Here is a 23,796-nt window from a genome sequence, read left to right on the forward strand (position 1 = left end):
AGATTAAAACATTTCCTAGATGACATTCTAAACACTTTTTTACAGTTTGCCTTTTATTTTCTTCTTTATTTTCAACTATTGGGGCCATGGGATTTCATCACAATGACAGCTAAAGAAAAGTTAAAAGCAGTCGTGATAGCTCTGTCAGTCAAATTGATATCTACGTTTCTGTACATTTGTTTTGTCTGCAAATAAATTATTCAGTGGAGAAACTTTAACATTAATGGACAGCTGTCACCGCTTATGCTGTGGTGTGAACCAGATCGTTGCGCGTGCCGGGGTTTTATGACGTGCGTTTTATTGTTTTTATTTTTCAAATGTAATGATGACCTGTTTATCGTGACGGATTTGACTTGCTGTTTTACTTCAACATTATAATATTTGTTTTCCAAAAAAAACTAAACTAAAAATTGCCACTGTTGTTCTGGCAAAAGCAAATGGCAGGTATCACAAAGTTTTGGATTTTTTTTCCTTTAATTCAGTGTTGAGCAACTATCATGATCCTTTCTTCTTTTTTGCTTTGTTTTATTACTGAATTATGTTTGACACTTGACCTTTAACCCCTACTAGAGTCCAAGCTCCTTATCTGCAGGTCCTGCTGGAAGGATTTGTGAAATGGAACATTCACTGCATTTGTCAGTTCAAGTTAGGAAATAAGATTTTTAATGAAAGAAAAACTTTGAGGATTTCCTTAAGTTTCAAACATGTCAGCACTGGCTTGCTTAATTTAATTAGTACATGCATACGACGTGTTTCACAGTGAGCTTGATCTTTAATGTGCAAATGATTATCAATACAGATGTCTTTCTAGAATGTTTTCCAGCTTGTTTTTTTTTTTGTTGTTGTTGACCTGAGGACTATCCATCTACACGTTGATAATGCTGTCAGAATCCTCCGTGTCCAGCGTGCCTAAAAACCTTTTTTCCTGTGGCTAAAAGCAAATTTCAGTAGGAAATAGTTTAGAAGATGAATCAGCTTTTGTCTGTCTTTACTAGAATATAGGGATCAGTGCAGGTGTGCTTGGTATGAAGGCCCGGGAGGATGTTTTGTCCCACAATGCAGGAATGTGCCTCATCACATACGCTCGGCCAGTGCCCCTGCCATTACATCCTTGATTGATGGACTAACCTTGGAGCCTTTGTGACAGGTTTAACCTCATATTGTACATTTAATAGCCATTTTAGCTTAACCCAACCACATTTTAGTGTGGGACGGGCATATTTCATTCTTTGAAAGGAAAGCTTTAAAGCTGCCCTCTGCAGTCGGATAGACACACTGAAAGAGAATTGCAGGAAGTAGGCTGATATGATATGTTAGTGTATAAGGGAAATGCAACATATTTAAGGAACATTACAACAGAGGAAGGACTTGACGTCATTTGGAAAAGGTTGACTTCACGTGTTCAAGCTGACTCACTCGTCAACACCACATTTTGACGTTCAGCCTGTTTTTTAAATTAAAAGTGTCAGGGATCATTAGAGGTGTTTCATCCAGAAAAAGAATAAATAAATACATTTACTGTGCTTTTTGCCCATGAATGTGACTGGAGTAAATAGCATTGCTCTCCTGCTGCTCTGCTTCATATACAACCACAGAGGATCTGATGATACTGAGTTTATAAGATTTATTAATTCATTCATATGCACAGGTAGAAAAGCTGAAGAGATGTTGCCAGAGGGTGGAAGTATGATTCTCCTTGAACAGAATACGTTGGTGCTGTGGTTTATCAGAGGTAGCTTTTTATTATAGTGTCTGACAAACAAAATTGTTTGCAATTTCACTTTTACATTTTGATAATGATAATTGTGGTGTCCACAAAAGCAGCCTTATCTCTTTACATTGAGTATGCTATTGCCACTGACCTTCAGTCATTGAATGTTTCACTTCATTTGGCAGTGCAGATGTAATCAGAGAAAACAGTTTTTTTTACTCTCAGTCAGGGGGAAAGATAAGCTCCTTTCACGCAACCTTCTGAAGGCAAATATATTATGCATGAAGTACAAAAACACGAACTGGAGAAATGAAACGTTTCATGTCTTTGCTGACAGCAGAGATAGTATGACGGCAATGAATCAACGTCTGCGGAAGAGGGACACTAGGGACAGCGTGCTCAGAACTGAAGCTGAGGTGGCTTTAGGTGGTTCTGAATCAACAAGCAAGACATAATGATGGGGCCATTTATATTTGTGTGTGTGCATATATGTGGATATACTGTATGTATCTATACACATATATATGTATATATACACGTATATATACACATACTTATATATGTATATGTGTGTGTGCATGTATGTATATGTATATATACACACACACACACACACACATTTATGTGTTTAAACTGTACTGCTAGATATTGACATTGAAGTGATGTCAATAGAACTTCTCACTGTTGCTGGGATTAATGTATTTCTGCTCCTCACCTGGGCTTTGTGGACCAGGTGGAATTTAGATGACATAAACAAAACAAAAAAATTACCATACTGAATTGGGTTTATACCTGGAGATACTACACAGACAAATGTACACCACAAGCTTAGTTTTCAGACGATATTGTGTTTCAGCAGTATGCTCAGTGTAATGAGGTATTGAACCCAGTTCCAAGGGGTACCATGCATGCTCACCGAGCATGCTCACAATCCTGAGGCAGGCTTGTTGTCATGACAGCCTGACTGCAAAGTCAGCTGTCAGGATGGCACTCCATCTCACACACACACACACACATTATTTTTTTTCACGTGCACTAGGTCAACCTTGCATGAAGGTTCTACATATGGCTTTCAAAAGGGACACCACCTACCAACTGACGCCATATTTATTAAACCCCACCCTCAAAGGGGTATCACACATTGTCACTGACCACAATGATAAGAGCCTCTGCCCTCACTATAGTAGGAATGAAACTGATGAACACAAATCCAAACTGCCCATGAACACGAGTGAATGTGACTGCTGGCATGACAGAATCAAAGTTTTCTTCCTGGCATTGTTTGTGCAACTAAAGAGCTGCACCACAGCACAAGTGTGGCGTGTGATGTTGCCTGCTGGGCAAATTGTAATTGGGCCAGTAATTATCAGAAATCATCCAGTGGGAGAGATATTCATCGATCCTGTATTTTGCCCATGTTGTTCTGATTGTGTTTTTCACCATTGAATTGTTATGACCTGGTTTTACTTGCTGTTCGAAATTCTGTTTTCACACGTAGTTCATCAGTCCTCTGAAAGTGAACAATGTGGGTTAATGTTGACCTGCCCGTCTCTGAACCCTCTGACTTATCCCTGATTACTTGATGTCGAATGAAACCTGTGTGAACATTCACAAAAGACTAAAAGCCTTAAAGCGTGTTTCCTGGCATTCAACTTAGAATAGCCCAGATTGTCCCCTTCAGTTTAGCAACTGAACCCTGCTGGATATGGAGCAGGCCTGAGAGCTCAGAGCTCCACTCACTCACCAAAACCCACCTCAAAGACTTTTACATGCTTTTATTCACACACAACTGACATTCATCTATAAACAATGTGGACTGCTGAGCAGACACGTGAATCGGCAATGAAGTGCATCTGGTTGCCACTTAGGTTGCAGTCGAGTCGGAGGAGTCTTATGGTTTCTCAAGTTATTTGACTCACTGACATAAAACTTTAAATCTAAAGAAATAGCAGCGAACAGTATAAAAGGCTACATATTCACTAATGCCTATATTAACATGATTCCATTCAAATTTGCTTTCCTCGTGGCTCATTTAATCCTTTGGCCAAAGTTAACTTTTTTTTGGTTCACTGGTCGAGGACAGGGACATAATCCACCAGCCCAACTTTTTTTTTTCCTGACCAAAGTTATAAATTGCCTCTTTGTGTCACATTCTTGTCACTTGTCTCTGTGTCACATATGTGTGTTTCAGTGAATTTCATTTGGATATGCTAATAAGATATGCTGAATTAAAAAAGCCATGCAAGAGTTTGCATTTTCATGTGTAGTACAACCAAACTTTTTCGTCTCCTGCAGTATCAACAACAGCCACCTCTGGTCCAGGTTCAGTATTCATTTGTGACCTCAGTGGCTTGCAAATTAGATGCAAATCAATTAACTTCAGGGCTGCTAATTTCACTACGCTGGCCAAAATAATTTGTATTATTCACACGAGATCACTCAAAAATGTGAACAAAATAATGATGAAGCTGTGAGTCATATCCCTATATAAAAAAAAAAAGTGTTTATTGAGTGTCTTGTCTCTTTTTGCAGATTAACACACTGAATATAGTTAAAATGCAAGTGTAGGCAGGTAGAGAGCCGGCAGCCACTGTTAAAGAGCAACAGCGCCTCCCACTATGTTGGAGTGTGAACCTGTTTACCACTGGTCTTGGATTATTTATAGCATATCATGACAAATAATGATATTAGCAATATTTTCCTTTTTTAGAATTCTTAAAAACTGGGAGTTGCCTCAGCTTCAGAACATCCAATATACACATAATATAGCTGCAATATCTCTGGAACACTTCAGTGGTCAATGGTCATGGTGACGGACACATTGTGGAGGTATATATCATCCATCCATCCATCCATTTTCTTCCGCTTATCCTGTTAAGAGTCACTGGGGGGCTGGAGCCTATCCCAGCATCAACGGGCGAGAGGCAGGGTTCACCCTGGACAGGTCACCAGTCCATCACAGGACCAACACATAGAGACAGACAACCATTCACACTCACAGTCACACCTACGGTCAATTTAGAGTATCAATCAGCCTCGTCCCCTCTTGATGTCTTTGGACTGTGGGAGGAAGCTGGATTACCAGAGAGAACCCACGCAGGTACAGGGAGAACATGGAGACTCCACACAGAAAGATCCTGTGCTCAAACTGTGCTAACCACTGCACCATCATGCCGCCCAAAGTTATTTAGATATCTTTTAAATCTGATAAATTAATGAGTATATAGAGATATTTACTTAGCAAGTTATGGATTGCGTATGTATGAATTGTGTAGCACACAAAAAATGTCGGTAAAACAAATTAATTGACATTTAGATCTCAGAAGGAAAAAGCGGAAAACTAGTTTTTCAAATGACCTTTTAAAGGAGCATGTTAAGCTGTCCTCTGGTTCTAAAAGACATTTGGCCTCTCTGCCCAGATCTGCCGTCTCCAGAGGCACCTGTCTGCCGGGGAGCACCAGCAAGATCTGTTCCAGAACCAGCCTGTCATGTTTGTGTCCCAGCACTCTCAGCCACCTGCTCAGAGTCTGGTGGAGTTGATCCAGCTCTGCGGGGGGACAGTATGCAAAACAGTGCGGCAGGCCAGGATCTGCGTAGGCAGGTACAGTGGTAGGAAACCCCAGGGCAGCAGGGTCCTGTCTGAGCAGTGGGTGTTGGGTAAGAGTCATTCTCTGCATCGCTACATTCAATGTTATATCCCTTTATCAAGTCACTCATATTTTTCTCATTTGTTATTTTAATTTTCAGACAGCATTACACATCTGAAGCGGCTGCCCTACGATAACTACGTGTTGGAGTAAAAGCTGCTGAATATATTTCACTTGTGAGGTTTTTAGTTTTCGTGACACTCCTTCAGCTTCTTCCTCACAGTGCTTCTGTGAGCAGGTGCATCATCTGTTCAGTCTGCGCATAAGTCTTCTCAAATACTCAGTTTACAAAGACTTGTAATCCCGAGTTACCATGGAAACAACCACACAGGACGATCGACCATTAGAGGGTGTTAAAGGCGTAATGTGCTGTGAAACTGCATCGCTTTTGAATGCATAGTCATTGTTATATCGATCCTTTGTTCTTCCCTGTTTTGTCTTGAACTGGCAAACCGAAACCTTTTTGTGTGTTCATGTTCTTGTGCGGCAAGATATGAGGTTGAGCCAGTTTTCACTTTTAGCGATGTGATTTTAAAATATCAGAGCCATTTCATCACTTCGTGGAGATAACCTACCCTGTGTTTTGTGATGTCATTGTGAATAAAACTTTTTAAAATTCCATATTTTAGAGATGGATTGTCTTATTTTCCATCAAAGTTGAGTTTTAAGAATTAAATAGATGGTGATGATGAAACATTTGAGTTGAAGTTTCTGACAGAATAAGGAATCATTTTGATTTACAGCAATATACTGTACATGCTGCAGGTGCCTTCTGGACCAAAATGTATGTGCAATTTTTGTGTTTAGTTTTCAGTTTGTTAAGTTTTTTCGAAACAGAGACGCACCGAGATTGATTCAAGTGTGTTTGAAATATTGATGTTCTCTTTGAAACAATTTGTGAGAAATGGGCAGAAAGAACACCATGATTGTATGGCTGATGAAAATTGATACAAACTGTGATCGACTGGTACTCAGACTCATCAGTATATAAAAGAATCAATAGTACAGAAAAGGATTAAGGCCAAATGTGACTTTTTTCTGGGCAAAGGAAAAAAAATAACACATTGAGAGAATACAATTAAAATTATAACTTTAAAGTCGGAATACATGAAAATATAGATATATCTTTAAGAATTGGAATGCAAAAAATAATCAGACATAAACTTAAATGCACTTGGATTTTCTTCAGGAAATGACAAGCACATTATGGTAATGGACTCAGTTTTATATAGCGCTTTTCTACCTTAGCGGCACTCAAAGCGCTTTACAGTGTCGTTTCATTCACACACACTCACACAGTGATGGTGAAGGCTGCTATGCAAGGCGCCATCCTACTCATCAGGAGCAATTATGGGTTCAGTATCTTGCTCAGGGACACTTTGACATGGTCACCGGGGTCGGGGATCGAACCAGCGACCCTTTGGTTGCTGGATGGCCACTCTACCCCTGAGCCATGCCGCCCACGTTAAAACAATAGATGAGCTACAAATTACATGCACTGCTTTTTGCTGTAACATTTTTTAGGAGCCACTTCATCAGGCCACGCACCAATTACACATTAAAGAATTTCATCAAAGTGTTGCTGCAAGTGAAAACAACACTGATAACATGCTTAGCCGCACCTCCCGCTAAATTAGCACCTGGTGAAGGAACAGAGCTCCATCTTTTTCATCCTGAATTTATTTTTGATGACATTTTCTGGGATTTGAATTGATGATCTAAATATTTATGATTATGCATGTTTAAGGACTTGGAACCACCAGGTGTATGTACATACTACATCATGCTGACTGCCCGCCATTTTTAAAAGTATGGAACATTTTACATTTGTGAATGTAAAAGACATACGTTTTGCAGGGAAATGTGTCTGCAATTTTGGTTTTTGTAACATTTGTTTCTCTAGTCAAACCAGTGACTGCTGAGAATTCAGGAAAAAATAATTTGTAAAACTAATGAGTCTGGAAAGAATATCAACGATACCAAAGCCAAGATTTGGAATACTCAGACGTGTTGAATTGGGATTCCTCCAGACAAGTCACATTAATCTGAATTTATGATTAGTTGTGAAAATGTTTGTCTGAGTATAATTTCCTCGAAAGTGTAATTATGTTAATAAAATTCTAGCTGGCACATTTCAGATACTGAATTTATTGTAATTTTTAAATTAATCTCTGTGGTTTAAACTGTGATTTAGAGATTTAATAAAGTAATTCATTTCATATTGTATTCTATTGACATATTTCAGTTTGTGGTACAAATATATAATAACTTTTTTTTAAAGTCTATGATTATGATGTGGTTGATGTGTTAAATTACTATTTAGATTTTTAATGTTGTGGAAATGACATTTGTTCGATGGGTCCGACAAAAAAGAATGTACCAAATAATGTAGGTGCTCTCTTGGACTGTGTACCGGGCAGATTTATTTATAGATTACATCATATTTTGTTTTAAATTCTCGGAGAGCTGCACAGGATATCCAGGCAAAAGCACAATAACTTAAAAAAAGAAGACATTTTTAATATATGGCAATAATCAAAAATAATAACGCGTTTAGTAGAGGGGCGCCATATACGCAGTACCCTCCAATATGGTTGGAGATGATGAACGGACCAATCAGCTTCGTCGATGTTGCTTGGTGTCATTACGTATGGAGGCGTGTGTGTGACATTTGCTGTAAGTGCAAGAAGCTAGTTTTTGAACAGCTAGCCGGAGAAAGGAGAACAACTAGAGGATAACGATTGTAGGATGCTTTAGAACATTGGAGCAAACGTCTGGACTAGACTTCATGCTCGCCAATTTAGGACGACGGGGTTATTTCTTAATTGCTTGAGATTTGTCAGGGGAAACGCGTTAAATAGTTGGCTAATGATTAGTATGAAGTTGGAGGACGCTCTCGGAGTTCAGGTCGTGTTCTAGTTTACTGTTATGACATGTTAATCCAAGTCACATTGCCGCCGTTCAGTTAGTTTTATGTCGGTATGGCTGAAGAGCTTAAGCCGACTGCGTTTTGCACACAAGGTTAAATTAGCTTTAGCAGCTCTTTACTCTCTCATGCTGACCTGTGAGGACAGGTGAGCTGGAATAGGCCAGGTGTGGTTCAGACTAGTCAACTTCAGGGATTTCTGTGCTACTTCAGTGGAGTCCGAGGCGGAACCATGCTGCTGTCCCTCGTGGTGCACACCTACTCGCTGCGGTACTGGTTTCCTGCCACCATCATGCTGGGGACAGCTCCAGCTTACCTGCTCTCCTGGGGGGTTTGGCGCCTTCTCTCCACTGTGGTACCAGCTAGATTGTATCACCGTATGGATGACCGGCTGTACCATATCTATCAGAGCATGGTTCTCTTCTTTTTCGAGAACTATACAGGAGTGGAGGTGAGTCATCCTGCACTCGGGCAAGAAAAGTTGCAGTAACTCTCACCAGGCCAACTTTTAAGGGACTGTCTTCTAGTAACGAAGTAATCTAATTATAGAGTGACACAGGCAAGAGAGACAGCAGTGGGTCAGTAGCCTCTTCTTGGCCTTGCAATCAGACCTGGGAATTTAAAAAAAACCCCACAGTTCCTGCTGGTCTTTACGATGCATCATGCAGGATTCAGTGTGCATTAAAAATACAGTGTGTAGCCAGACACTGAGGCTGATAAATAAGATCTTTATGTTCAAGTGCATGTCAAGAAAATCTGCATTCCCCTGTCTGCTTGTTGCCACACCCCTTGAAGCTGGTATTCTGTGTTGAAACGTTCACAAGAGTGGAAGCAGTAGTTGGAGTTGCAACCATTACATTTCATCATCAGTTCTTTTTGTAATTGAGAAGCAGATATTTCAGTGTCTTTTACTTGTCCAAGACTCTCTAAATATTCATATTTTCTGCACCTTTTTGTCAAACAAATTAAGGTTTTGTGGGGGGAAAAAAGTTAACAATTTGTGACTTTGGACACTGGAAAATTGTCCTGAGTATTTTTAAATATTTCTTGACATGCTGTAGGCTGAACAATAAATCTTGAAAACACGAAGCACGATTGTCAATGATGGAAAATTAAGATGCTTATTTATTTGTCTCATTAAACACTGACTACCGACAGGAAATTAGGTGAGTGCCCCAGATTTAGCAGAAAGCTCACTTCCATCTGTTGTCCTTGAGCACATGACAATGTAAATACTTAAAAACAATATAAAGTACACAATACCTATTCAAAATGAGTGCCACTGAACCATTACAGAAGATGAACAATTCCACCCACTTGAAAAGTTGTACTGCGAGCAGTAAATCCTGATATTTAAGAGTCTGAAAACGTTGGTTACTCTCGGATATGATGTGATTTTTATGTTAAACTGTTTGCACTGTCCCGCTGAAGTGGTTTTATGTGTTTAACGAAACACCGAAACTGACTGCACTTCACTGCTTTCTAGAGATTGAATGGTTAAAACCCTATAAATCTGTGTTAAATCTGTTCTCTTTGTCCTCTGTAGATTGTGATTTATGGAGAGATACCAAAAAACAAAGAGAATGTAATCTACTTGTCCAATCATCAGTGTACAGGTAACACATTTGCGCCCCTTTAAAAAGTATTCCAGTGTAAATCCTAGTTGCGATATCCAACCTTTGCTGCGGCTTTCCACCATAGCTGACTGGATCATCGCTGACATGCTGGCCACGAGGCAGAACGCCCTCGGACACGTCAGATATGTCCTGAAAGACGGACTCAAGTGGCTGCCGCTCTACGGCTGGTATTTCTCTCAGGTAATAATACTGTGTGAGTATTTTGATGCTCCTCTGCAAATCTCAGTCGTAAAGATGCAGCTTTCATTTCGTTTCCATCTGCTGTTTTTGATCAAATTCTTTTTATTTCTTTTCCAGCATGGAGGAATCTACGTGAAGCGAAGTGCAAAGTTTAATGAGAAGAACATGAAGAAGAAGCTCCTCTCCCAGACTGAGGCAGGAGCACCAGTAAGTATTTATGATTGAAATATGCCTCGACTGTATGAATATTCCAGTATCATATCCTCCCCCAAAGACAAAAATTGGATTTTTAGATTAGTGCAGCAGGGAAGAAATGTATTTTCAAACTGAGCAATCTCACCAAAGATATTGTATGTCATTATAGAAATGATTTCACTTTAGTCGGGAGCTTCAAGTCATAGTCCACTCAGTAAATGTTTTGTTCTCTCTCTCTTTGAACAAAGTACGTACACACGTGTCGCGTCCACAAAGAAATTGTTTTTACCCTCCCACATCACTAGCTTGAAGCTACGGTTTACAGGAAAAATAGTCCAAAAATGTCTTTCCCAACTCTTACGCCCATCATCCAGTCTAATCCACGTCTTCTTTATCCAGCTGTTTGCTCAGTAATCCACAAACACTTGAACTGAGCTAAAAACAAACGATAACACTTCTGGTTGGTCGTTGGTTGACGCTGGAGCTGGGTGCAACCTGTTGTGTGCGTTCAGTTGAACTCATTTACGCTCATTCACCACTTTACCAAATCTGTGTTTACATTCTGTTTGTTTTTAGCTCAAATTGAAGTTGTTGTTTTTTTGTTTTTTGTTTTTTTTGCATTACCGAGTGTTCGGTTTGATAAAGAAGTTGGGGATTATTTTCTTTTATGCAATTGGTTGTCACAAAGAAATATTGCGGGAGGTGTCGTCGTGAATTCAGTATAGTTTTACCCCACCTGATAATTTCTGTTTCTATTAGCAGTGGTCCAGTCAAAATATGTCCCTGCAGACAAACATATCAGTGAAATCATATTTCCTGTCACAATTGTCCAATTATAAATAGAAATTGCAGCTTACATATGAATTAAAACTCAACACTCGATCAAAGTGGCTGGTTTCGTGAGTGCAAACAATACACATTTTGTTACTGTATTGATCTGTCTTCATAAACTCCTTCATATTCTTAATGAGTATGTAAATGGTTTCTTGTCTCTATGAACTGCACATCTGATGATGGCAATGGGATGATGTAGATAACTTTGTTGAATCAAAACGGTTGTGGTGTTGAAAGGCTCGTTTCAGTCATTTTCTTATTAAACTATCACACAAACTGTGTGTGTGTGTGCGCGTGTGTGCGTGTGTGTGTGTGTGTGTGTGTGCGTATACATGGACAGCGGTTGTCCTGGAGACATGATGAGAGTCTTCAGTTACAGCGGATCAGTTTTCTCCTCTGCCGAAGCTCAAACTGATTTAAGAGAGAGAGGCAACCAATCCTGTAAACGCTCCCGCTCTGGCCGGTGCAGTAAAACTTGTGTTCTTCCCACAGATGTACCTTGTCATCTTCCCAGAAGGAACTCGGTATAATCCAGAGCTCAAGAATGTTATCGCTGACAGTCAGGCATTTGCTACGAAGGAAGGTATTGACTTGCGTCGCTGCATACTAATTCACACACACCCGCCTCGGTCTGTATAACAGCTGGGGCTGACTCCAAGGATGTAGAACAGTAAATTATTGTTTCTTGACACAGCAATTTTTAATTGTTACTTACTCAGACATTTATTACCTCCACCGAGCCGCCCGCTGTTTGTTTTGTCTGTCCGTCTGCTTGATTACACAAAAACTGCCGTGCTGAATTTAATGAAACTTTATAGAAGGATGGCGCAGGACTCAAGGAAGAAGTCATTCAATTCTGGAGCCCATCCAAACTTTTTTTTTTTAATTTCTCAATAAGAGCTACATGGACACTGGAAGTGCCAGTGTAGTTTATGCTCTCTTGTACTGATGCCAAAATACCAAAGCTTTAAAACATAAAGGCCTCTATTAATTTTGTCCATCAGTGGTGCGGTGCCAACATGGATTTGACCTCCACTGTTCATGGTTGTTCCTCCCCCTTTCTGCTCCTAAGACCTAGATTGAAACAGGAAGAGCTTGACACGAACTTCATGTTTTTTTCTCAGCGAAATTAAGCTGATAGCCTCCAGGATTTTACCGATAGCGGCATTTGTTGCATCAACACAACCAGTGTGATGCTATTGTGTGCTGTTGTGTTTGGGTCTAATCCATTCTGCTACCATGAAGGCTGTCTGTGAATGTTACCTTCATCCATTAATCCAAATAAATCGCTCCAGAGAGCTGACATGTGCACACAACATTATCTGCTATTATTGAGGGAGGTATTAGTGAGCGAAGCACAGTGCCATGAGAAACAAGCTGACCCAAACACAAGCATTTACTCTGACAGCCCAGATTATGTATTTATGTATTCCAGGTTAAAGTATAGCGGCTGTATCCATGTGTCACTGACAGTAATGAGGTGACAGGAGATGAAAAACTTCTTAACTGGAAGCTGGCAGGAGATGATGTGGGATTGTGAGGTCATTTCAAGAACATTTTGTGTTTGGCGAGTCTTCTTAATTGGAGAGATTGCCTACTTGGTTAACTGCAAATCAAATTTTCTAATAATTTTGCTCTCCAAATCTAATTTTGCCGTGGGCGATGTCTTCTAAAGCTAATGCTTCATCAAAATCTGCTCCCTGAAAGTCTTTTTTTTTTTTTTTTTTTTTGGAACATCGATTTATCTGCAGAACTGAGAGAGTTCATCAAACATCAGTCACAGGTATGATAAATGTTCTCTGTACAGGTCTGGCCGTTCTGAGGCACACACTGACACCCAGAATGAAAGCCTCTCACATTGCCATCGAGACCATGAGGGGCCACCTGGATGCTGTGTATGATGTCACAGTCGCCTACGAGGGAAGACAGGTTGCCAACGGTCAAAGACGACCAGCTCCTTCAATGCCAGGTAAGAGGGCATAGGTTGCTCTGTCCACATTACTTTTAGCTCTGGTCTGAGTCAGTGGAGTAGTCTTTCCTTGTGCAACTCAGTCCAGATAGTGTTCACACAGTGGTCATACAGATCACTCATCTATTGGACAGACAATTTGTGATGGGAAAATAATTTCCTGTGAGTGATACTGACACATGGACAACTTCAGCAGCAGGTTGCAGTTGCTGTAGTGGCTTCGTTAATCACAGTTCCAAAAAGATGAACTAGACAGAAGTGAGCAGCTGCACGTTAGCAATTTTGCTAGTTGTAGCACCTCTTGAGGTTGAGCTCTTCCCCCGAGATGCAGCATCAGTTTCATCACACGGAAAAGTGTCTCGTTGAATTCCAATCCTGTTGGAGAATTTACGTGTGTGGGCCTAAATGCAATGAAATCCTTGTACCTGCTGCCTGGAAAACAACCTTTACGTGTCTGAACATCCACGAATCAGGTCACATCAGTCATTTCTTTATGGACACAACAAATTAATAGCAATGCAACATCAACATAGCAACATCAATGAAGATGTTGAAACAGTGGCATTTGGCTCCATTCTTCTATGTTCATCAGTGTACCCACAGTCTCACTGGTGTTACTATCTATCCTGCAGCATTGTGTGTGCTCCCCGATGAATTAATCACAACAAACCCAGTTTTACGACCGTCCGTGTCTTCCTGTAAACAGCATGGCTCTTGTGTTTTGGATTTTTCCTTCCATTCCACGCTTCTCTTATTTGTTAAGCTCCCTTTGAATCTTTAAGAAAACATCCCGGTTCTGACAGGAATAAACACTGATGTGTTTCTAGCAAACAGAGAGAAGGCAGAAGCTTTCTTCTCATCAGGCACTTCCTGGTCTCATGTGGTTAGGGAGACGTGAGACTTGAGGCCGCCAATGATTCCGTTTCTTTTTCTCTCCTTTGATGATTTTACCGTTTTACATCTCACACATTTCAGATCAGTATGAGTGGTGCGGTTAAATGAGCTTGCGCTTATATGTGACCTTTGACCCCTTGTATATATTTAAAACTAAAATGACTTTTTCACGTGGCATTGGCCGTGTTAAGTCAATTATCATCCAAGTGCATGTTTGCAAATAATACCAGAATCAACAATACCTTATTGACAAGTAAAGAAAATAGTAGTCAAGTCAGTTTTATTTATATAGCACCAAATCACAACAAAAGTTATCTCATGACACTTTACAAGTAGAGCAGGTCTAGAACCACACTCCTTCAATGAATTTACACCCAACAATTCTCCATCAGCAAGCACATCAGGCAACAGCGGCGATGAAAACCTTCCTTTTAACAGGCAGGAACGTCGAGCAGATCCAGGCTCAATGGGGACGGCCTTCTGCTTTGACCTGTTGGGGGGAAAGAGAGCAGGAGAGTGGGGCAGAGACAGAGACAGATAATGGAAGAGGAGAGAAGGAAAGGGGGGGGGGGTGATGGGCAGACAGGGACGTGAGCAGGTGATGCTAAAGGTGGCAACTTGAGCCTCTTCATGTCTGTAGCCTCCTCCAGCAGCAGCATCAGTCAGGGATCTGGGAAGTGGGGAAGTGCAAAGACTCTGAAGAAGAAGATGGGTTAGTAGCACGTATGAGTATAGGAGGACAGAGAGGAGGGGAGAGAGAGAGAGAGAGAGAGAGAGAGAGAGAGAGAGAGAGAGTGAGCGAAGCCCAGTGCACCAGGGGAGTGCACCATCCCCCCGGCAGTCTCAGTCTATAGCAGCATATCTAAGGGCCAGCCTAAGCCAGCCTTAACTATAAGCCTGATCAAAAAAGAAGGTCTTAAGTCTGCTCTAATACATAGAGAGGGTGTCTGCATCCCAGACTGAAAGTGGGAGACGGTTCCAGAAGCCTGATAGCTGAAGGCTCTGGCTCTCGTTCTACTTTTAGAAACTCTAGGAACCACCAGTAACCCTGCATCCTGGGAGCAAAGGGCTCTAGCTGGATAATAGGGGACTATGAGCTCTGTCAGGTATGAAGGTGCCTGATTGTTGAGGACTTTGTATGTTAGAAGGAGAATTTTGAATTCTATTCTGAATTTGACAGGGAGCCAATGGAGAGAGGCCAGTACAGGAGAGACAAGGTCTCTTCTACCATTTCTTGTCAGTATGTGGGCCGCAGCATTTTGGACCAGCTGGAGAGTCTTTAGAGACTTATTGGTGCAAGCAAAGAAAATAGTAGAATCAATATGCAATTGAAGTTTGAAAAGTTATGTCCATTGAATTAAAACATACGGCAAAATTTAATGGGAATTTACGTAAATTAGGAGGATATAAGAATGTGTGTTCTTGATTATGTAACCATATTATACTGTACATACCATATGAATACAACACTTGATGCTGAGGAAGAAGAAATGGAATATAAAATATGTTGAAGCGTAATATAGAAGAGGTTATGTTTCGTCAGTTGAATTATTGATTGCGGTTCAGGTATTGTGCATCAATCATGTCCACTCAATAACACTGCTAGAACTGAAAACTACGTGTGCAGCCTGTAATTAAAGCTGCAATGACTAATTTAGCAGATGTTCAAAATCAAATGGATTGCATATTTTTACATTATTGTTGTCAAACATTTGCTGGTCACAGAAAATGTTTTTTTTGTTGTTGTTTTTTAGCTGTTTTTAAAGAAGTTTGAGCATATATTCATGCATGGTTTTCAATTGCCTCGCATTTTATGGACTAAATGATTAATCACAAAGGCAGATTAATTGATGAACAAAATAACCATTGGGTACGTGTAGATATCCCTACATGTTATCAACTCAAATTTCAAGGTTGGTGAGTTTCCAAAAAAAAAAAAAAATAATAATTACAAAAATTCCTGTTGAATTAATCTGCTAATGTTTTATATTCTAAATTTCTCTCTGTTCGTCTCGCATGTGTGCTTTGCAGGTTTCATGCATGTTTAATTGTTGTGTTATTCTCAAGTTCACTAAATCGTGTTAATTTAGTCAACGGACTACAACAGTCTGCCGCAGGGTTGTGCAATCACCCGTGGCTCTGTTGCGTTCTGACAGGCTGAGCAGTTGGGGGGGGGGTGTTTGTTCCTTTTGGTTACAAGATTTTTATCAATATGGTATTTTAATCTGGAGCAGAGTATTTGTTACCTCATAGGTCACAAACCCAACCTCGTTCTTTCTATCAGAATGTAAATCCATTCATAACATGACTCTTATCAGCCAGCAGATTGCAAAGTTTCTTAACCCCAAATATACTCTTGTGGGGTAGAAAGTCTTGATACGAGTTTAGACGACAAGATTGGAAGATAAAAGCTGATTTTTGTAAAGGTGAAAGAAGAATGCATCTGCAGTCGTGTTTTCAAAGTTCGGTGCTTTGCCTCAGGAATTGAATTACATCCTTCACATGAGTAAGTAATTAGAAACTGCCATGGAGCTCATATAAAATAAAATACACTTGGGTATAAGTAATATAAATATCCATTTTAGAGTAAACTGAAGAGACTGGGTTACTCAGGAGTGTCAGAGTTCTCACTCTAAACACAGTGACTAAGATAAAAATCGTTATTGAATATAGTAAACGGTTAAAAAATGGATTCGCAGGAACCCCAACACTTGAATGTTCTTTGTGATTTTTTCAGCTCAAAGACTTGTGTCCTGTCAGCCCAGCGACCTATAAACTCTAGACCTCTTCGGGTGTTTGTGCTTTTACTTCCACGTTAATCTTCTATCATTGAGATGCCTGTGTTTATGAAAGAAGCACACAAGGAGTGTGAAGGTCAGTTTAAATTTCTCCAGCAGCGAAGCAGCCTGTCGCTGCTGACTTCGATCAAGTTTCCTCTTCTGGCCGCAGCACCAAGTTTCCTGATAATATTGGATGTTGTGGAAACAGGAACTTGAAGCTCTCCAGGGATGCACTTGTAGCCTTGAGTGTTCACAGATGGTTAACTTTAGGTCTGATCTGATCTCCTCACACATGGTCTACGTATGTCCACTCCATTAGGCTGATATTTGATAGAAGTTTTAAGAGTTGTACTTTCAGAATATGAATTAGTTTCTACTGAGTCTGACGTGATTTTAACTATAATGTACTTGAAAATATTTCAGTTTAGATTCTGATATTTCTTGTTCTGCCCCTGCTTGACTATTCCACATTTAAACTCAGATTTAAATCAATTTCAGTTTAGCTGTAAACCAATCGTGTCATACTTGGAGGATTTATTACATAAGCAGAGCAGCAGTGGAGCCGACAGCCTGCAGACCCTGACGGCTTTGAATGGAAGGACCTTGGTGTCGTACTATCAGTGTCACCTTATGTTTACTTCAAGCGCTGTCTCTACGTGCCGTTTACTGAAAGGCTTTTCCTGTTTTTGTTTAGTCTCTTTTATTATTTTTTTTTTACTGTTTGACAGAATTCCTGTGCAAAGAATGTCCCCGAGTCCACATACACTTCGAACGTGTGGACATAAAGGAAATTCCTTCAGAGCCAGTGTTTTTCCGCAGGTGGCTGCATGAGCGGTTTGAAATCAAGGACCGGTAAGTGTGTGTGTGTGTGTGTGTGTGTGTGTGTTGTTCGTGGAACTATTAATCATAGTGAAATTGCGTGCACTCCAATCATTGGCCAATCCTTCCGTGATGATTCATCTCCACCTGGCACAGTTTTTGGCTTCTGTATGACCCCGAAATACCGTCACTGTTAAAATTAGTGGTGTTAAACAGGATGTTACATTAATGAATTATTGCATTAATGCCACTTTGATTAAGATGTTTATTTTTCAAAGAAAATGACACTTGTAGTTTTTCACATTAAACTCAGAAAGAAGTACTGTGTACCATTAAACACAATCACTGAATAATACTGGCGCAACGATGCCCATCGTGATTGGATTTAAGTTTGATTTATCTATTTGCCCCTCCCCTTTGTGTGTGTATGTGGGGGGGGCAGTTTTACATGGTAGAGAACTCTTTAACATAGTATCAAGTTTCTTTTCATTCAGCAGTTGCCGGTGATTTGCGAGCTTTTCCAATACTTTTATGAAATAAAATATAAACAAAACATTATGAAGCTTTACATGTGTTTTTTCAGTACGCACTAAATGTAAATATTTTATAAACCTGTATTACACCGATATTATCGACATCAGTGAGTATTGGCTCTCAGCAAAATCAGTTACAGAACATTGGAAAAAAATTAAACAACCATCCCTGTAGGGTTGTTGGATGAAATAAAGGTTTGGAATAGGTTCCTGACAGAAGTGGAGCCCACCATTGCTGATGCAAGCCAGACACAAAGCCCTGGTGTGATGGGGGTGCAGTTTTGTTCTGTACCTGCTGTAAGCAGCTTCTCCAACATTAAGTTGCAGTTTCTTTTTTTAGTGCATGTGTGCAAGATCAGTTGAATTCCTAAGAGACTTATCCGTCTTTTCAAAGGCTGCTGACGGATTTCTACGAGTCTGAGGACGCAGACAAACTATGCAGCTTCCCCGGGGAAGGAAGACTTTCTCCGCTTCACCTCTCAAAGACCCTCCCCTCTATGCTAATCTTGGGGGGGCTGACACTGCCTTTACTGCTGACTGAGATGGGCAGAAAACTGTACGTGAGGACCTGGGTGTATGGGACACTTCTGGGATGGCTGTGGGTCAGTGCTTCTCCTTAACAAGCTGCTGCTACGGTGACAAATGCACAATAGCCATAAAGAGATGGTGCCATGTTTCTGTCCCAAGACCCGAGGTGTGTTCCAGATGCAGAGCAGTATCTGATTGGAGAGTTGTCGTCTGGCACCCTGTTGACCACCTTCTCAATGCTAAGCTGAGAGAAATGTTAATCTGTTTGTGCTCCCTGGTGTTATTTGGATCTGCAGCATGAAATGATGAGAAAACACAGGTGGATTTTGAAATTTATTAGATTCCTCAGATAAGATTAAAAATAGCTACCCGCCCCCCCTTAAATCAGACAAATGTATATTCTTGCATGCTTCCATCAGATATCGGCCAATTTATAACTTCTCCCATGATATTTATTTTGACAGCCATGTAATGACTTAACTTTGGTCATTAATTATTAAGTGCACTGACTCATTGATCTTGGTGTCATTTATGCAAAGTCCCGCATCAGACAGATTATGCACTTTGCTCATCTAAAGGCACAGCGACGGCTCACTGTTCTCACTTCACTGTGCCTGACCGGACGTCCTCTCAGGACGCTGTGGGCGTCGGCAAATAACTTGAATGACATCTCCCGCACCCTCCTGTCAACTCTGCTGCTGCACCTTTTATCATACTTGTTGCTGCATTCAGGTGACCTCTGTAATTCCCAACATTGCACCACTCACTGTCAACCTGAGCGGAGGGATGTCCAGGGCCTTTTATGGTTTTTACATTAGTGGAACATAGATATGACCACGACACCAGCTGCACTGTTTACCATAAGTATACATCCATCTGTTTAACGCTGAAAATGAATGTAGCTATTAAACATATATGCACATATTACATGATCATATTTTATAGTTAAATATCCTTTTAAATGATCACTGTGGCCAGTGTTCAACGATAAAATAAAAATGTTCTAAAGTAAAATATGGCTTTAATCTAAAAAAAAAGTTTCCCTTTGCCAAAACTTTTGTATTTGCCATGATGTTTTATGTTAAGCAATATTTTTTAAAACAAGCCAGCCCTCCTAATATAAGTACACCTCATTTACTCATTCTATATTTGCTTAAATACAACATTATTTAAGTTTTATAATTGTTTCTATGTTTGTAAAGCGCCACAGTTCAAGAAAAAGTTTTATATGCATTTGTTACTTTGATACCATGTTACAGGTCATATGACAGTATCTACCTTGCCGAAAGCAACAAGATGATGAAGCCATGCTAATAGTATATCACAGGTTCCTTCCTGTGCACTCGAAGCCATTTGTATTCTAGAGATCACTCTATTACAATTGATTGTCGTTTACTGTGTTAAAACCTTTTCCACAAGTCACTTTACACATTTTGTCCTCCATAAAGGTTCTGTATCTTGTTTTTACACATTGCTCATTTGAATCATCGTCCTTGTCAGCTGTTTTATAGTAATTTTTATCCTGACAAGATCAACGTAATCAGGAAATTCTGTAGAAAGCATTTAAATACCAACTGTTTCTGGAAATGTGTGCCTTCTCTGTGGACAAGTCGATCCTCTAGTGGCTCTTTCCAGCCGGTGACTACATGGAGGCACCCGGCTGCAGCATGTGGTCACATGGTCTGCAAGTCATAGTGGCGTATTTTGGTCTGAAGAAGCAAAAAAAAAAAAAAAAGCTTTGATTTACAGGTTTGAAGATTATTAATAAATGATGATGATTTAATATGTTCTGGAAATGGGGATCAGAGTGAAATAAAGTGGTTTTCTTTGAGATAGTTCTTTCTTTTTTTATCTTGAACACAAGGGCACTTTCTTGCTCTGATTTTATTTTTCTCCTAAGCAGTTTACGCAATGTAATGTTTACAGAGTTGCATGTCTCTAATGAAGAATCGTTGACTGAGTTATTAACCCTGAGAATGTTTGCTAGTTCTAAAAGCTGAAATGTGAGTATGTAGACACATAAACCTGCAGGATGGTGCAGCCTGAGAACTCGGAATTGAAGTGACTGTTAAATGTTACAATGCTTTTTAATCTGATAAAAAATATGTTCTTACTACTGACTGAAATATTAAGTTGGACTCTTTTAAATATGTGTTGACTCTATTTATGTTTCTGAGACCCAGAAACACTCAATTTGGATTAAAATATACATAGGCCGGTGTGACATTCTAAAATCTGAGATAATATATGCAATATTTGTTTCAGTCTATAATGTCACTTAAGATGTTTTCCAGTACTTCAAATGTTTCCAAAAAGCCTGTCATCCCTTTTGGGCCACTGGTGTTACACCCCATTCACCAAGTTTCCTGAAAACACACTAAAAAATATTTTGGCTTACCCAAAAACACAGACACACAAACGTAAAAAAAAAACAAACTCCGATTGTTGGATGGAATCATTTGCTTATGTAATTGTATTTATTTACACGCATTTACATTTAGTTACATGATCTCAACGATCGGGTTCGATATTTACCACTTTACTGCTTGTCAGTAGATGCATCACGAGGTACACTGCGCATGTGTGTTACAGTTTGAGGGTAGAAGGAGGAAGTGTATTCGCAGTCGCCGCGCAGATAACTCAACTCTAGTAGTCACAGAGACTCTCTGTGGTAGTTGGAGCTGTTCTTCACTTTTCTTGTTGGAACCCAGGTACGTGATAGCAATAATACCTCGTAAAGCACGTCAAGTACTGTATCGTTGTATGCGTTACAGGTCTGTTGGTGTGACGCCTCCAAATTTCGTCCCATTTAATGGCCCACAGTGACACCTAGTGGTCACTCATTGTGAAACATACTTTATATAACTAGAAAATATTCAGAAACTACAATTAATCGTAGATTTATGTAGCGGGCGAGCAGAATGATTAATATGGAGGATGGAAGCGTCGGTTAATTTATTAAAAATATGCTTTTGTTCTAGAAAGGGGCGGTGACAGTATTGTTAATAGAGAAATTAACTCGTTCATGTAAGATTTGTGTTCGGAAGATGCCAAACAAATGGGTGCACATTCATTTATTTAACATTTACAACTGGAATAATCATAACTCAGTATTTTCACGTGTTGTGTACTCCAATGTGTGTGTTTACCGGTCGACCAAGATATATAAATATCCTCGCACACAAAATACGCCCAACAAATAATCATCGCGTTGAAAAACTTGAAGCACCACCTACTCTTCGTTCTCATTAAAATTTCAAGATATGAAGCGACACGTTTGTCATTTTACGTTTAACTGCTGGACAAAATGTCTCCTACATCTCTTGAAAGTTGTGGCATGGAAGTTTTCAGAGTTCCACATTATACTTCTGGGCCAGGATCAGCTTTCAAAATATGTGTGACGTTACAAACCCTGCCTCGGGCTCTCCAAAGTATACATTCACTGAGCACGGAGGTGATTGACACTTTGAAGGTTCAAACAATTTTCAAACTCCTCCCACTCATCGTTCTACTCAGTGAAGCTCACTCAATATCCATCCATCGTCATCTTCCGCTTATTCCTGTTAAGGGTCGCGGGGGGGCTGGAGCCTGTCCCAGCGGCTAGGAGCGTGACAGATCGCCAGTCCATCACAGGGCCAACACATAGAGACAGACAACCATTCACACTCACAGTCACACTTAAAGTCAATTTAGAGTATCAATCAGCCTCGTCCTCTCTTGATGTCTTTGGACTGTGGGAGGAAGCTGGAGTGCCAGAGAGAACCCACACAGGTACAGGGAGAACATGGAGACTCACACAGAAAGATCCCGTGCCAGAGCCGGGGCTCGAACCCGCAACCTTCTTGCTGTGAGGCAACAGTGCTAACAACTGCACCACCCTATTTGCTATACTATAGCTGTAAAACCAGAGAAACACTAATGCTATCATCATAATCTAGTATCAGATCACAATATTGATATAATAGAATATTTTCCAGACCGGCTGACCAAAATGATGAATCAACACTTGAAGACCTACCTGACTGTCTGTACTGCGATTATGTTTGCAGCTCCGTGATGGCGATTGACTGGATTGGATTTGGCTACGCTGCAGCCATTTTCTTGGGAGGATTTCTGGGATACAAGAGAAAAGGTTGAATGCAGTAACCTCCACCAAAGAGCATTCTCTCTCACGTGAGCCATTTGTTAGTAAAACTTCCTCTTGATCGTGATGGTGTGTCTCATATGTTTGAAGGCAGTGTCATGTCCCTGATGGCCGGCTTAGTTTTTGGTGGATTATCAGCTTATGGCGCTTTCAACATCTCTAATAACCCAACGGACATAAAGGTTTTGTTGCGTGAGTGTTTCCGGATCAATACTGTCATTACTCGCTGGAGTGAATGAAACGGTTGTGTGACTCTGGTGGCTTTGTTCCAGTTACGTCTGGACTCCTCTCTGTGGTGATGGGGACCAGGTACAAGAAGTCCAGGAAGGTCATACCTGCCGGCATCATGTCAGGACTGAGGTCAGAATCCAACTCTAGTTTCACCTCACTTTTTATCTTTAGCATTTAATTTATTTTACTATTTTTGTATTTTAGAATTAATTTTGTCATGTTATTTGAAATATGTGTTTATTGTAAAGCATTACCTGTTTTATTAACTGAAAAATTTGACATTAAAAAATATTTATCTATGATATGTCATGATTTTCTCTGATTGTAGTTTGCTGATGGTGTTCCGGCTCTTGCTGCTGCTCCTGGTGTGACTGGAGAAACGCTGAACAGAGGGTGGACGCTGATTGTCTCAAGCAAAGCGTCTTCATTTTGAAGACAAGATTCCCAGTTTGCATTCCCAGTTTGGTTAAACAATATAAATCAAACACTTTGCTTTTTGTATTTATGTCTTTGAATAATTGTTAATAATGAGGGAATTTTGATATGTTGGTATTCCTCATATTGCCTCCAGGCAGCACGAGGCTCATGTATTTTGACAGTGGACTAAATTTGCTCCAAGCTACTAAAAGATCAAATTGTTCAAATGTTTCCAGTTTTATTATGGACACCTTAGATGGCAAGATAATTTTGAGGAAGATTTTGTGAAATAAATGCTCAAAGTTATTGATATTTGTTGTAGTAGTCTGAAATAAACTGACATAATACTGA

At 40.1% G+C, this 23,796-nt stretch overlaps 2 protein-coding genes across 5 annotated transcripts in view; both read left to right on the forward strand.

The window, feature by feature from the left end:
* Window positions 1-7,202, forward strand: part of mcph1 (microcephalin 1) — a 33,486-nt gene extending 26,284 nt beyond the window's left edge. Inside the window, exons 14-15 of the mRNA XM_086181311.1 lie at window positions 5,131-5,368; window positions 5,459-7,202. Of these exons, the coding sequence (XP_086037437.1) occupies window positions 5,131-5,368; window positions 5,459-5,511 (291 nt within the window). The 3' untranslated portion in view covers window positions 5,512-7,202. The remainder of the gene's footprint in view (window positions 1-5,130; window positions 5,369-5,458) is intronic.
* A 766-nt stretch (window positions 7,203-7,968) lies between these two features.
* agpat5 (1-acylglycerol-3-phosphate O-acyltransferase 5 (lysophosphatidic acid acyltransferase, epsilon)) lies at window positions 7,969-23,794 on the forward strand. Of its 4 annotated transcripts, XM_086181317.1 has the most exons (11): window positions 8,498-8,735; window positions 9,831-9,900; window positions 9,986-10,101; window positions 10,219-10,308; window positions 11,623-11,713; window positions 12,938-13,099; window positions 17,502-17,625; window positions 22,703-22,785; window positions 22,888-22,989; window positions 23,070-23,157; window positions 23,357-23,794. In XM_086181317.1, exons 1-11 carry the CDS (start codon window positions 8,517-8,519, stop codon window positions 23,397-23,399), a joined length of 1,188 nt encoding a protein of 395 aa, XP_086037443.1. In that variant the 5' UTR covers window positions 8,498-8,516; the 3' UTR covers window positions 23,400-23,794. The 4 variants fall into 4 exon arrangements, with proteins under 4 accessions (XP_086037441.1, XP_086037440.1, XP_086037443.1 ...); XM_086181315.1 differs by lacking the exons at window positions 22,703-22,785; window positions 22,888-22,989; window positions 23,070-23,157; window positions 23,357-23,794 and adding exons at window positions 7,969-8,034; window positions 18,520-20,802; XM_086181314.1 differs by lacking the exons at window positions 22,703-22,785; window positions 22,888-22,989; window positions 23,070-23,157; window positions 23,357-23,794 and adding an exon at window positions 18,520-20,802 and having other exon boundaries at window positions 8,041-8,735.
* The last annotated feature ends 2 nt before the right edge of the window (window positions 23,795-23,796 follow it).

This window comes from Aulostomus chinensis, chromosome 16 (assembly GCF_037954235.1).
Source record: "Aulostomus chinensis isolate RoL2024-O1b breed Wild chromosome 16, RoL_Achi_v1.0, whole genome shotgun sequence".
NCBI lineage: Eukaryota > Metazoa > Chordata > Actinopteri > Syngnathiformes > Aulostomidae > Aulostomus > Aulostomus chinensis.